The sequence below is a fragment of the Anopheles arabiensis genome, chromosome 3 (genome assembly GCF_016920715.1).
Source record: "Anopheles arabiensis isolate DONGOLA chromosome 3, AaraD3, whole genome shotgun sequence".
Lineage (NCBI taxonomy): Eukaryota > Metazoa > Arthropoda > Insecta > Diptera > Culicidae > Anopheles > Anopheles arabiensis.
Window position 1 is genome coordinate 18,495,121 of NC_053518.1, and position 14,288 is coordinate 18,509,408.

Sequence of the window (14,288 nt, forward strand, 5' to 3'; positions counted from 1 at the left end):
AAAGATCACCAATAACACGCTTAAAATGCCTCAGATGGGCTCTGTGCCTGTAGCTTTGAAGGAATTCGATTCTAGTTCGACTCCCGCGGATCTCGTACGGTGGTGATACCTCCGAGTGCTTACGTGGCTACACTATAGGTAGTACAATTCATGGGTGTGTGTGTGACAATGAATTGATTCTGTTACTAGTTGTACAAATTGTACGCTTCATCTTATCTATCTCCTCTCCTGCTTATCTGTCAAAAGAGGGCTTTCCTGCCTAGTGCATTCATATCGCTTAACTTACACGATAAGTTTTCGAAATTTCAGTGCCTGTGGGAGAGATATTGGGCTTGTATATCTATGTCTATACTGTTTGCTCACTGTAATTCCTTCTACGCCAAGTACAAATCAATCGGTTGGCCTTCTGAGAGTAGAGTGTGTGGTACGCCTGCGCTTCACACAGCCGCCGGTGCTGTGTTGGCTGCACATCGCCACTATACGTTAAGCTTATCTACTATGCTTCAATGCTTTCCAGCTCTTTATCTCCTCTTAGGTAACCTGACTCAGTCAGTGTGTGTGTGTGTGAGGTGACCGTGGTAGGGTCCCCACCATCTTCACGATCATTTCAATTCCTTCCCATACTCTGCTTCATCCTGCCGCACACATAAACACTAAGCCAAACCGCAATAAATAAGCTGCTGAAAGCGAGTGTTGCCGCCGACCCACATACCCCACATTAAATGCTGCCCCGAGCACGCGCGGGCACTCTCGCTTCCGGTCACGCATAGCTTTGCGCCAGGTTCGGTTGCTGGGGCGGCTGCACGCTCTGCTGCAGCGTGCCCACCGCCCCACAGTGCTCGGACAGATGCCCCGTTAGATGAGCGGCGCCGGTGGCCCCCGCCGGCCGGGTCGAGCGTTAGGTTCACGTTGCAGGTGCCCCGCTCGACCCAGTGCTTTAGCCGCCCGCGCAGCTCCTCCAGACTCTTCGATTTGGCCTTGTTGATGCGCTTGTACTTCACGTCCTTCGGTTTCGTCACCGACCGGTGGTTGGACATTACGCGATTGAAGTTCGTCACCGCGCCCTGCACCTTGCAGCCGCCGCCCTGCGCCACCGGCGTCATTTCGCACTGGTCCGACGGCTCCACGTCGCAGCTGCTGCTGCTGGTAATGATGACCGGTGTGCCTTCCTGCCGTGCGCCGCTCCCTTCCCCGGCCGGCTGAACGGTGGAGATGCATTTTTCGGTGCGATTTTTAAACTTGTCCCGCTTCTCGCTGACCGCATCCGGTTTCGGTGAGGTGGGCCCGGTCGTGGATCCACTGCCGGGGCCGCTTCCCGCCGTCCCATTCGCACCGGCCGCCGCATTCTGTGGCTCCGGGTCCTCCTCCACGCTGTACACGGTTTCGAGGATTTCGGGCCGCCGCAGGAAGCAGTTAGACCGGCGGGTATTGTTGTACTTCAGGTTCGTCTCGATCGCGTCCGAGATGGACCGCACGATCGTGACGTCGTTCGTCATCTTGCAGGAGCGTGACTTGAGGCTGCCGCCGCCACTGATGCTGCTGCCGCCGCCGCCGAAGTAGATCGAGCTGTTGCAGTCCGAGTCGACGTCCTCGAGCACGACGGCCGAGTCGGAATCGTTGAGCGAGTCAAAGTCGTTACTGTTGCCGCTGCCGCCCGCGTGCATCGGTGCGTCCATGCCGACGTCCATGATGCCGTGATCGATCAGCCGGCTGGAGAGCGTTTCGATGATCCGCTGCTGCCGGTAGATCGTCAGCTCGCGCTGGTAGATCACGTTCGAGACCTGCTTCTGCTTGCGCATGATGCGCGACTCGAGCAGCAGCAGCTGGCTGGTGAGATAGTTGAGCTGCTCCGTCTTTTCCTTCTGCAGCCGGTGGTTCTGCTCTTGCTGTTGAGGGGGGGGGGGGTTGTCAAGGGAAAAATAACGAGAAAATTATATTAATTTATTGTTTTACAAGAGAGAGAAATGGGACAGCATGGAACATTTATTTCGCGTCTGTACAAACGGATGGAATGGAAAGCCACATTGTAAAGTAATTGAAGTTTTCGCTCACCAATGTTGGTAAACACCAAAGGCACATCTTAGACCAAACCACTACATTATCGTTGCATACCACTTTACCCCTTTTCTCCGAGGAAGAACATCTCCAATAGGATTGTCTTCTGCACGAGTCTCAGCTCAACCGTAAACGTGAGCCACATTTTGGATGGTCGTTGTGGCGGAATTGTGCTTCTAGGGAAGGACGGATTTGATGGCTGCCAGAGAACACACCTTCTTTTACTTTCGATGCCTTTTTGCCTCACGCCCTGCCCTGTTGTTCCCTTGTCCCGATCGTTCCAACCAAAAAGTTGGAAGTGAACTAAATAGATTACACGCCACAACCGCGCCAAGACAGGCTCCAAAGTGGTTGATGGGAAACTTTGCACGGTAAAACACTTTCGTATACAGCACGAAACCCGAACCCGATTTTGGGGCATTGCGCGAAAAGGGATGCATCGTTTTGTTCGTGCTGTACTTTTGAGCAAGAACATTTTTGCTTTTCTCTACTCCTTTTCTAGTCTTTCCCCTTTGTGTTGCGGGGATTTGGGACGCCTAGTTTTACCCATTTCTTCGTAGAATGTGTTAAAGTTTGGAATGGTTTTCTTTCCGGAGGGGAGCAAAAAAAATAAAGAAAAGGATGCATGTAATCCTATTTGTGGGTAAGTTTGGCTATTGTGACGTGGAAGTTTTAACAAGTAAAGCCCCTGTAGCATATCTGCTAAACAGAACTTGTTATAAACCACACTATCAGCTATAGACACATTGTACATAACACACTTCGGAAAGCCAAATCACACTATTGATACACATTCATCATATTACATCAGCAAATCAATCCACACCATAGCAACATACCCAGACTATACCGCCCATAGAAAAACCATTGAGACACATTTATCGAAAACAACCGAAACGCGCAACATGAGCAATTCAAGCGTTACTGCAGCAAAGTGGACAAACAGAGAACGCATAGGGGCGTCCATAAATTACGTAACGCTCAAAGGGGTGGAAGGGGTTCCCTGTAGCGTTACGGTTTGTTACATAGGGGAGAGGGGGGGTTCACATTCTGTTACGTAACGTAATACAATCCTATCACTGGTCACTGACAAATGATCGCCCACCTGGGTAAGTTTTGCACTTTTATTTCTTTATATCTTTTGATAGGGAATACGAACTTGACATTTATAAAATACCAAAACAGAGGTTTGACAGAAAATTGCCATGAAAAAATCCACCGTGTAATACAGATTTAAGAGCCGTGTGTCTCAGGTAAAGACTGTAGTTTTCAATCTTACCGTCAACAAAATTCAAAATACGAAAAATGTTCTCAAATGTGTTGTTTTACCTTCAGTTTGGATTCTACATTGTTGAATTACACAAAATTACCTTTTTCATGCATTTATGAGAAATGTCATTCTACGCTAAACGCATCGACCTGTATATTATTGTTGGTAAACAACAGTCGTGCGGTGCTGTCAATCAGGATTAGTTGGATAATTCGGCTGCCAAATTAAGGGGGGGGGGTGTTCGATCATGCGTTACGTAATTTTGGAAGGGGGGTCTCCTCCAACGTTACGTTTTGTTACGATAGGAGGGGAGGGGGTCGAAAAATCCCAATTTCAGCGTTGCGTAATTTATGGACGGCCCCATAGCAACTTATTGCTAAAAGCGCAGTGTAGGCAAAGATCGACGAACGCACTCGTTCTTTGGCTAGAACAGTTTATACTTTCCAGAACCTTTGTAAAAACACTAAAAGCGCAGCATAGGCACAAATTGACAGACACCTCACTCCGATACAATGCATAAATTGCAGCTCATATCAATAACCTTTAATTAGGACAAAAACACATTCCAAAACCAAATGTACGAAACCCATTGAGTATAAATAAAACCAATTCCGACCGTGGCAAGGCAGATTCGTTCGGACTGTCAGGATAGGAATATGCCCATCAAACATCTATCGACTTCTCATTTAAAGAGTTTAGTTATGTCCCCCTACCCAAGGTAAGGCCTCTAAACTCATACATTTCCAGTAAGGGAAACCTACTAAAGGTTTCTATGATCGCCTGGACGATCAAGTGTCGAAAAGTCCGCTCGAACAAAGTTAACACGTTCATCATATGGCGACCGTAGCTATCGCCTAACCCATTACATGGCGACCGTGACTATCTTCCGAACTTACTACACCCCGTTGCCCGTCAAAATCGAATGTTCCACCAGTCGTCGGTTGGGTTTACACACCCATCCGGGGATTCTATCGGTTGTTGCTACCAATTTTGGGTGTAATGTTTTTAATGCTTCGCTTCTTTTCGCTGTTTCCATTTGAGTTACTTATTGAAGCAGAAATAATCTCCTGACAATTGTCAACTAACGGTAACACTATTTAAGAGATTATTTACGTGGTTTGTACTTATTTATTTTTGTATTATTTTTTTTTTTCTTTGGCACAACAACCGTTGTCGGTCAAGGCCTGCCTGTACCCACCAGTGAAGTGAGCTTGACTTTCAGTGACTTTTTGTTACCGTAGCAGGATAGTCCTAAATATGGGGGCACGGGCTATTCGGGGCTTAAACCCATGACGGGCATGTTGTTACGTCATACGAGTTGACGACTGTACCACCAGACCGGCCCTAGTCTTCAATATATTCAATTTTAATTTATTTATACTTCTTAAATAGATGAGAGTGGTTCGGTATGTTAGATGACTCGTTTTTGGAATACATGGACAGCTAAGCTATCTCTGTCAGTCTCGTTTAAAAATCTCCCAAAAGTGCATGAAACACAGGCACGTTTTAACGTATTGCTGGATAAGCTTTTGTTATATTAGTGACTTTCCTATCACATTGGCCAATTGTATGATGGGTATATAGTTTCCAATGACTTCAAATATCTTTGCTCTTTGTTAATATCTCAAACTTGTCCTCATCTGCTTGTTCACAGAATCCATAGTCGTAAGGCGTTGGAGTCCTTTTTTCCAACATTCTGAAGTCTACGTCCAACGAAGAAATCAAGGTTTAAAAATATCTAAAATACATAGTCTCACTTTACTCTGTTTGATTCTTGATATCCACATTACAGCGTGGCAATTAGGCAAGATACTTAAGAGTTTTGTCATTGTTCACGCCTCAGAAACTTGTTTAAAACGACAGAAGTTTGAAAATGCCCTTACAAAACGTAAGACATTAAAAGGACAGCAAGAGTCATTGTATTAAGTTCGAGGTTCTCTATCATAAATTCTTTCAATCGAACGGAGAGATTTGAACTTTAGACGTACGAAATTTGATGAATTAACAATAGCGCTAACTCAAACCAATTGGGAATTATTAACCGTGGGCTAATAATGCACTACGCTTCGCAAAACGCCGGAGATCTAATGCCCAACAAAAACTGCGCAGTCTTCGAAACAGCACCAACCAAGCAAACTTTGCTCGCGCTGCTCGGATTTACAAACAGTTAAACCGTTTTGTGTACGCTGACTACGTTAGAAAGATCGAATTAAGATTCAAAAGGATCCACTAGCATTCTGGAAATTCATACGGAATAAGAAATCCTGCGACCGTCTTCCAGCTGTAATGAACTTCAAGGGAAACATCATTTCGGGTGAAGATGACCTCTGCAAAGTTTTTGCTGAACATTTTGCTTCCGTGTACACCTGCAATTCTTCGAAACCTCTTAACCTATCTTCAGCACTTTCCGCAATCAACGACGCAGTTGACTTATCCACATCTACTATCAGTGAAGATGAAGTCGATGCTGCCATATCGCAACTGAAGCTTTCGTATGCCTCTGGGCCGGACAACATTCCCAGTGCAATTCTTATTCACTGTAAGGCTGCTCTTTTGCCTATTCTGACTCAACTTTTCAACAAATCCTTACAGTCGAAATGCTTCCCGCAAATATGGAAATCTTCTTACATGTTTCCTATCTTTAAAAAAGGAGACAAATCTGATATATGTAATTATCGCGGAATCTCTATGTTATGTGCTTGTAGTAAGCTGTTTGAAAAAGTTATGTTCCGCCACATTTCCTACGCTTTCCTGCCTGTTATATCTGTTATGCAACACGGCTTCATGCCTAAACGTTCGATTGAAACTAACCTGCTTCATTTGCTTCAATTTTGCTACTCCAATATTGACAAGGGCCTCCAGGTTGATGTCATTTATACCGACTTCTGCGCTGCATTTGACAAGGTCAACCACTACTTATTGCTTGCTAAATTATTAAAATATGGTGTACACTCAATTTTTTTAGCATGGTTAGAAAGCTACCTAATGAACCGTTGCATTAATGTAAAAATTGGAAAAACTTTTTCTGACCCTTTCTGTAACTTTTCTGGTGTTCCACAAGGAAGCATATTAGGGCCATTATTATTTATTATATTTATTAACGATATTGTGTTTGCTGTTCCCAACGTCAATGTTTTACTATATGCAGACGATCCTAAGATGTTCCTTGCTGTTGAAAATTCAAATCACTGCGAAATACTTCAAGATTCCATAAACCGTTTTTGACGTGGTGCCATGATAACGAAATGTTTGTGAATGTACAAAAATGTAACTGCATTACTTTCTCTAAGAAAAGGATTCCAATAACTTTTAATTACAAAATAGCTCAAGACAGTGTGCCGCGGTCATCTGTAGCTCGTGATTTAGGAATAATGTTAGAAAGTAAACTTATATTATCGTGCCATTTCCTCACAATCGTCTCAAAAGCATTAAATATGTTAGGTTTTATTCTACGTGCTTCTTCCGACTTTAAAGATCCTTTCTGTCTTAAATCGTTATACTGTGCCCTAGTCCGTCCTATACTAGAATTTGCTTGCGTTGTTTGGTGTCCAAACCAAGTGACCTATATAGACATGATAGAAAAAGTTCAGAAAAAGGCGACACGCGCTATGTTTTATCGTCTTCCTTGGTCAAACCAAATGCCACGCCCCCCGTACCATGTCAGGTGTCAGTTATTTGGTCTCGAAACTTTAGAACACAGGAGAAAGAATGCTCAATGTATTTTCATGCATAAATTATTAAATGGGCTTATTGATGCACCTGAAATTTTAAATCTGATCAGTTTTTCTGCACCTACTAGGGATCTTAGAAGCAGGTCTTTAATCAGGATCCCATTTCGATCTTCTTCATTTGGCGCTAACGATCCTTTAATTAAAATGTGTGTCAGCTACAATAGACTTGAATCATCTTCAGATTTTCATATCCCTGTTTCTCACCTTCGTCAGTTGTAAAGGGCTAGTGTTATCTATGTTTAAGTTGTTTACTAATTAAGAATTTGTATCTGTTATTTAGGCCTATTGCCCGATAACATTAATAAATAATAATAATAATAATAATAATAATTCTCTTTCAATGCTAACCTTAGATATTGAAATACAGTCTTTCCCCGAGTTACGCGACACTCGAGCTACGCAAATTTTTGATTTTGACTAATTTGACTAAAACTATTGTCAAATGCAATATAATTTGAACTATTGTTGAATGTTTGAAATCGCTAAAACCATAGAAATAAATCTAATCTTCTATCTTCTTCTTCTATGTAGCGTAACGACGACGACATGCCATGGTCTATTATTGGCTCGGACCTATGGCTCCACGACGTGCATGTTATTGAGTCGTTAGAGTTGCTGACTATTTCGCGAAACCACCCCTAATCTTTAATAGGATTTGTATTAAATTTGTATTATATGTGTAATTTAGTGCATGAATGCACCACATGCAATCAAAATAACCATTTAGCAACATAATCGTAATATTTGACATACGCGAAAATCTGATATAAGTTTCCGGAGCGCAATATTTGCGTAACTCAGGGAAATACTGTATCCAAGATAAGTCGTTCTGAGACATCTAACGACTAAAGATATCTACACACCTTGAATACATCCAAAGATGAGATAATCAGCCTCTAACTGACTTCCTTGCTTCATGAGGATTAAAGAAGCAAACACCAAAGATGTTGATGATAACAAAATAAACAGAAATAATATGCTACAAAATTGCTAGAATGATCCTATTTGACACAATTCTGGATTTGTACTATGATTTCAAACAATCCTCTTATTTACTCACACAGCGCACACTATTCTCTTTATACCTTTCTATGATGCGTAAGAATCGGCTCCAGTTTGAAGTCTCTGTGAAGACACTTTTCGTTTTATGTCTCATTGCAATATCTCGTCTATTAGCCTTGGCGCTACTGAATACGTTTTGAGGCGCACGATCGATCTCGTATATTGGAACACTCGCATGTATAGAGTAGCGTCGTTTAAGGATGCATTTGGTTTGGTTTTGTTTTCTCTGCCCTCCATTCCCGATTTTGCACAACCCTTCATTACTCTCTCGCATTCAAAACAAACATAAACACACTTCTCTAAACGCGATCACTTGCCATGCTATTCCAACAACACTTCCCGCACGGCGACCTAAGTAAGTTCCTCTTTCATACAGAGTCCCCAATATCCTCTCGAGAGGGAAACCTCTTCGTACAGCTTACTCTCTCCAATCAGCCAAGTATTTACTGTGTATAATGTTGTAATGAATCTCATTGCACCTGCGTGGTGGTGTACGGGGTGGACAACTGCCGCACCGAGTCATGGCATGGCGTCTCGCGGTTCAGTCGCCCAGTCAGTAATGTGGTAACTACACTACAAGCAACCAACAACACAACGTGCCCGGCGTGCTTTCGACGTGCAGCAATGGTATGGATGGGAACAGTGCAGCAGCCAGCGTCAATCGGCGAGGAAGGTAGTGTCAGTAGGGTTCGACAAGGAGACACACCAAATACGCCTTGTACGCCTTCGCTACATCACCACAAATGGACGTTTTCACTGGAAAGAAAGGATTCTATGATGATGTGAGGGAACCGTTTCAGACGAGGCAATTTCATAGTAATGACATGAGAAGCGCATTGTTCCTTACCAGAAGAAAAAAAAACTTTGGACTCCTATATTCCCATTTGAAATTAGTCGTATTAAGAACAGAGTTCAAAACCTTTTCCTTTAGAAAGCTTTTTAAACATGTAAAAGCTATCAAAACAAATATTATAAGTTGAAGATCGAACCGACGGAATAACAAATCAAATCACACACGCTGGACAATAATATCAAAAAAGAGATGAAAACATTACAAACAAGCTTTTGAAACAAATCATTCAACTGACAGAACAAAATTCAACACTCTTTATTCCCCTTCCTGACCTAAAAGCACCATTGTGTAGCTTTCTCATCTATTTAAACCCTTCAAAACTAGAAACCCTGTGTCTTTAAACCCTTAACGAGAAAAAAAACAAGCGAATGAGCCTCGTGTGACTATCTCACTAACATAAAACTTAAAAGCATAAAGCAGGAACAACAACACGAACCAACAAATCTCGCTTCTGCTTCCGCGTTCCATTAAAGCCCAAGTCAAACTAAAATTAAGAGCACTCTGATGCTAATACGTAATAAACGAAGCAAACTAAGCAACGCCAAGATGAATGCTCTTTGACACAGAAACAGAAGGCAACCGCCATCATTCGCTTTGCTTACTCGCTGAATCTGCGGCCGACCCTTAACTTTTGTCACCTTTTTCACGTAAACAGACAACGTGGTTTGATTTCGTGGGAATGTGTGCGTGAAACTGTACACTCTATCATCATTAACAAGCCAATATTTAATAAATGATAGATGTAAACGAAAGAGAACACTTGCCAAAGGAAATTGTGAAATATGCTGTGTGTTAAAATCAATTGTTCTGGAGAATGTTGGCAAGGGTTCTATAACAACTCAAAACCATTTCCAACGTGGGCATATGTTTTTTTATTGTTTGTTTTATCTTTTTCATTTTGTTGATTGGGTTAAATTCAAATAATTTCACACACAGCTTAGTTGATCGAAAAACTGCTATCTGAAAGCTTATATAGTTGGAACGAAATTGAAACAAGAATGCTGAACGAATAAATAACAAAACTCTTAAGCTTAAGTATTCCAGGCGAATAATCGTTCAAAACACAAGAAAGCAGAAAAAGAAAAGTAAGCCAATGAGCCCAAAAACAATAACCAATGGATTAACGCGTACATGTATTTGGATATATTGTATTTTACTATTATGATTATTACTTAATGGATAAGCAAACGGACAAAATATAATACTGTTGTTGAAAGCCCTGTAATTTGTGTGTTTCTTTGTGAAGGTATTCCTGAGCTTTTCAAAATACTAGAGTTCTTTCTTTGGTGGTAAGTAATCTAATTGTAATATTCAGTATTTAAGTCCTCAAAGCTATAAGGCTGTGACACTTACTTAAATACTTAAATACTTACTTTAGTAGGGAATACTTAAATGACACCAACAGAACCTGCAATTGTTCCTGATGCTTGCCACCATCACACACACCATAAACTGTGTTGTGGAGTGTTGTGCTATTAAATCACATTTATGAGACTATGTTGTGGATTATTCCTGTTGAGCAGTTAAGCCGTTGCTTTGATCGTCAATCCATTTCATTGCTCGTCTTGTCGGTTATTTGACAAAGCGGTAGAATATCGTGCCACGGATGTTGTTGTTTAATCCCGCGTTTTGCATGACACCTTTCAAGACGACATTGAAAAGCAGACAGAAGAGTTCGTCAACTTACCTAACAACCTATGAGATTCCAACTATTACGACATCAAGCTCCATAGAGCGCCTCTTTCATGGTGACCTTTGACAGCCAGATCAACTTTTCAGAAAAGTACTTCTGCTGAATGATGTTTGATAGATTATGATGTTCTATGGAATAGTCTGCCAGTTTGAAGTCGATGGTGCGTGAGGATTTGGAACTCTCGGTCCTTCAGAAGATTGTGCCCTTCCACCATTCGATTACCTTTTCATTACATTGTACAGAAATAATTCAAATTATACAACTCTCAAAACTCAACGCTATACTTATCTCTAGGATATTATCGTCGTCATACTTACGTATTTTGTACGAGTGCAGTACCGAAATAAAGTATTAAGATCATCTTGCTTTGAATTGATTTATCAAATTTTTCATCCGTCATTACTTGCTTATTTAATGTCTTTATTCATAAATTACAATATGAAATAAAATGCAACAGCATTAATCGTTAAAGTAAAATTTATTAAATCAACTTATCCTCACCTAATCTACTCCATAACAAACTACTGAAATTGCAAATTTATACTGTATTTCTACTAATTGATTCCATCGAGCTCGGTGTTTTTGATGTCTTGGATCGTGTTTCCATTATGTTAGCTACAATAAGTTGTTTCATTTTCGTAAAATGTTCGATTTGTTGATAGTTCACGTTTGAATTAAGTTTCTTAAGAGTTTGAGCCTTTATTGGTTTAAAGTACATATTTATGCTATGTTCTTTAAATACTATCAATTCCAATTGTATTCCCTCTTATCGTCTCGTCTCTGTAACTCACTGTGTAACAATTTAATGGTAATGCTAGTCATAGGATTCTTAAATACATTGATCTTTTACCAATAAACTCAATAAAATGAAATAAAGAAAAACCAATAAACTTAATAAATTGTTTTAAATATTTTTGCAATCAAGAAGGACACCATGTTGATATAACCATTATAACCCAGGAGATATTTAAAAACAGATACCAAATTTTCATCAACGATATACTCTTCGATAAACATCTCAGAATTATCACTATGATTCAGTTGGTAACGATTTTGTTAAATTTATTTTAACAATTAACTTCTACGCCTTGCTTTATCCTTCCGATGTAGCATAATCGCGTTAGGATATCATCTGGAGCAGGGACTTTTAAGTATTATTAAAAAACCCATAACAAAACAGATAGGACAACATATATTTCCTCATTGTATTGATCAGTTTGACTGAATTTGTGCTCAATATTTTACTGTTTTTACGGTCAAATCCATTCCTTTTACGTTATACGTTAGGTTAAATATTTCATTTCCTTTCTTTTTCAATTTGATGTGCATCGAAAACAACTGGGGTAACTGTACCAGTATTCGGCAGTGTACCTGTTTTCGGAAGGGTAACTAAAAACGTGTAATAACGCAAAAACACGTTGAAAATTTTCTCAATACATATTTTTTAAATAAAGATATGCTCATTTGTTATTCATACACGAAGTTTCACAAAATTTCCTTGCATATTTTTCAAAATATCAAACAAAATGTGCAGAGTTCAACATATTTCGGCAGATTTGATGTCAGCCAATAGTTTGGCAGGTTTCATTATTAAGAGAACCAGAGCACTTAACAATGAAAGTGTGGTTTTTATGAAAGATTCTATGGTTGCAGATTTATACTAGCCCGCTTGGAATATTAAAATCACTAAAAACGAGTAATTATTCACTTTAAATGCTGCCGAAAATAGGTACACGATGAATGTTGATTTTTGACAGATCAATGCTTTGGGCTCCTGCCGAAACTTGAAACAAAAACACAGTTTTGATTTCGTTGAATATTCGTTTAAAACTTGAGCAGAACACTACAATACGTATGTCGACACATAAAGCCACATTTCTTGTATCAAATATCACCAATTTCACTGCAAATTATCCAATAACTTGAGAGAAAAATAATAATTTGTAAGCCAGTCGGAGCCGTACTCTATAGCCGTCAGGCAGTCTCATTTCTCCAATGCCTACTTTGATTGTAACTGTGACTTTGATTAATCAAAGTGACTGTAAAAGTTGCCAGCAAAATGCCCAAATTGGGCAACATAAAATTAATAATTTAAGCACTTTTCAACACTAATCTTAGGGAAAAGAAAGTGTAAAACTGTGTTAAACATTTTTGTCTACCTATTGGCATTAATTAAAACATTTACCGATCCGTATTCGCGTTGCCGAAAATAGGAGCACAGCCTGCCAAAAATAGGACCAAACTGCTGAAAATAGGAACAAAAACAGTGTTTGCATTTTTATGAATATCGCTAGAAAATGCATTTGAAACTGCAGATAAAAAATAGCACAACATAATACGATAGTTCATCGTCCATAATAATGTCACTTTCAAAAAAATAATAAACATTGTAGGTGTTCGCGCTGTTTTAGTGAAACTGCTGCACTAACCTGCCGAATACTGGTACATTTGCCCTGCGTAAAAACATTTTTTCTGGTCAGTTTTGATGTGTAGCTGTGTCGAATGTTGAAAGAAACTCAACAATATCGTGCGCTTTGTGTTCAATTGCAATGCGCCGCAATTTATCCACTTTTTCAGCCGGAATTTGTTTGGGAGATGCCAGTTGCTTAAATAATTCAAACATGCGTTCTTTTGCACAATACTCTATGATGGAAAAGGAGTCCAATTCATTTAGAGGAAGGAAGATGTCAAACTGTCTTTCTTTCAGTATTTTTTCTCCCATTTCTTTGAGAAGCTCTTTTCCAATTTGTTTGGTAGACGCACATTCAAGTAAGCACTTTCCATATAGGTTTGATACATGTAACATCATTTTCAAATTTTTAGAATCTATTTGTTGTCTTAAAACATTCTTGTCTACTGTAGCAATACATTGAATCAATTTCTTGAAAAGAATACTATTTTCTGTAGCAAAACTGTAATCTAAGGCACTCCAACCGAACAGTTCATCTTTTACATTGATTGAATCTGCAGACATCTTTTCCAACAACTGGTCGATGACATCTACTCTTTTCTTCACAGCAGCCAAATGTAATGGTAAACGTCCAACTGCATCTTTCTGATTGACGGCAGTAGGATTATTGGAAAGTATATCACGTACCTGTTGTTCAGATTGATCGAGTATAGCCATGTGTAGTTTACATCCATGACTTTCCCGTAAAACCATTATATCGAAATAGTCTCGCATGTCAAGAAATTCATTCGTCCAGTATGATGTCGACCGGAAAAAGGATACATTCTTGAATTGATCTTTGTGATCGAACAGCCAACAAGCTGCAAAGTACGCCGCAAATATTCGATGAAAAAACTGTGGAATACCATCTCGCACTCCTTGTATTATTCCCGTGAGCTCTGAAGCCTGAGCAATCGCCTGTAAGCATTGCTCACCGTCTCGTAGTTCATCTTGCGGTAAAAGGTTATCTCTCGTGGGTTTATCAAACAAAGCAAACATTGCCATCAAACAGACCTGTCGTTTGTTCAGAATATTCTTATATTGTCGGTGTTGATTCGGAAAAATAGTCACAGCGAGGCAACCAAACACGTCTGGATCAAACATTCTCGTCAAAACATCAAACATTTTCATTTTAAAAGTTTTCAGATAATAATTAAATGCCTTAGTTTTCCATT

The 14,288-nt window shown here is 40.1% G+C and overlaps 1 protein-coding gene across 1 annotated transcript; it reads right to left on the reverse strand.

Annotated features, from left to right (window-relative positions):
• Window positions 1-257: 257 nt before the first annotated feature.
• LOC120905193 lies at window positions 258-14,063 on the reverse strand. The gene is made up of 2 exons (XM_040316056.1): window positions 14,049-14,063; window positions 258-1,886 (listed from the first exon to the last, which is right to left on the reverse strand). Exons 1-2 carry the CDS (start codon window positions 14,061-14,063, stop codon window positions 654-656), a joined length of 1,248 nt encoding a protein of 415 aa, XP_040171990.1. The 3' UTR covers window positions 258-653.
• Window positions 14,064-14,288: the final 225 nt, after the last annotated feature.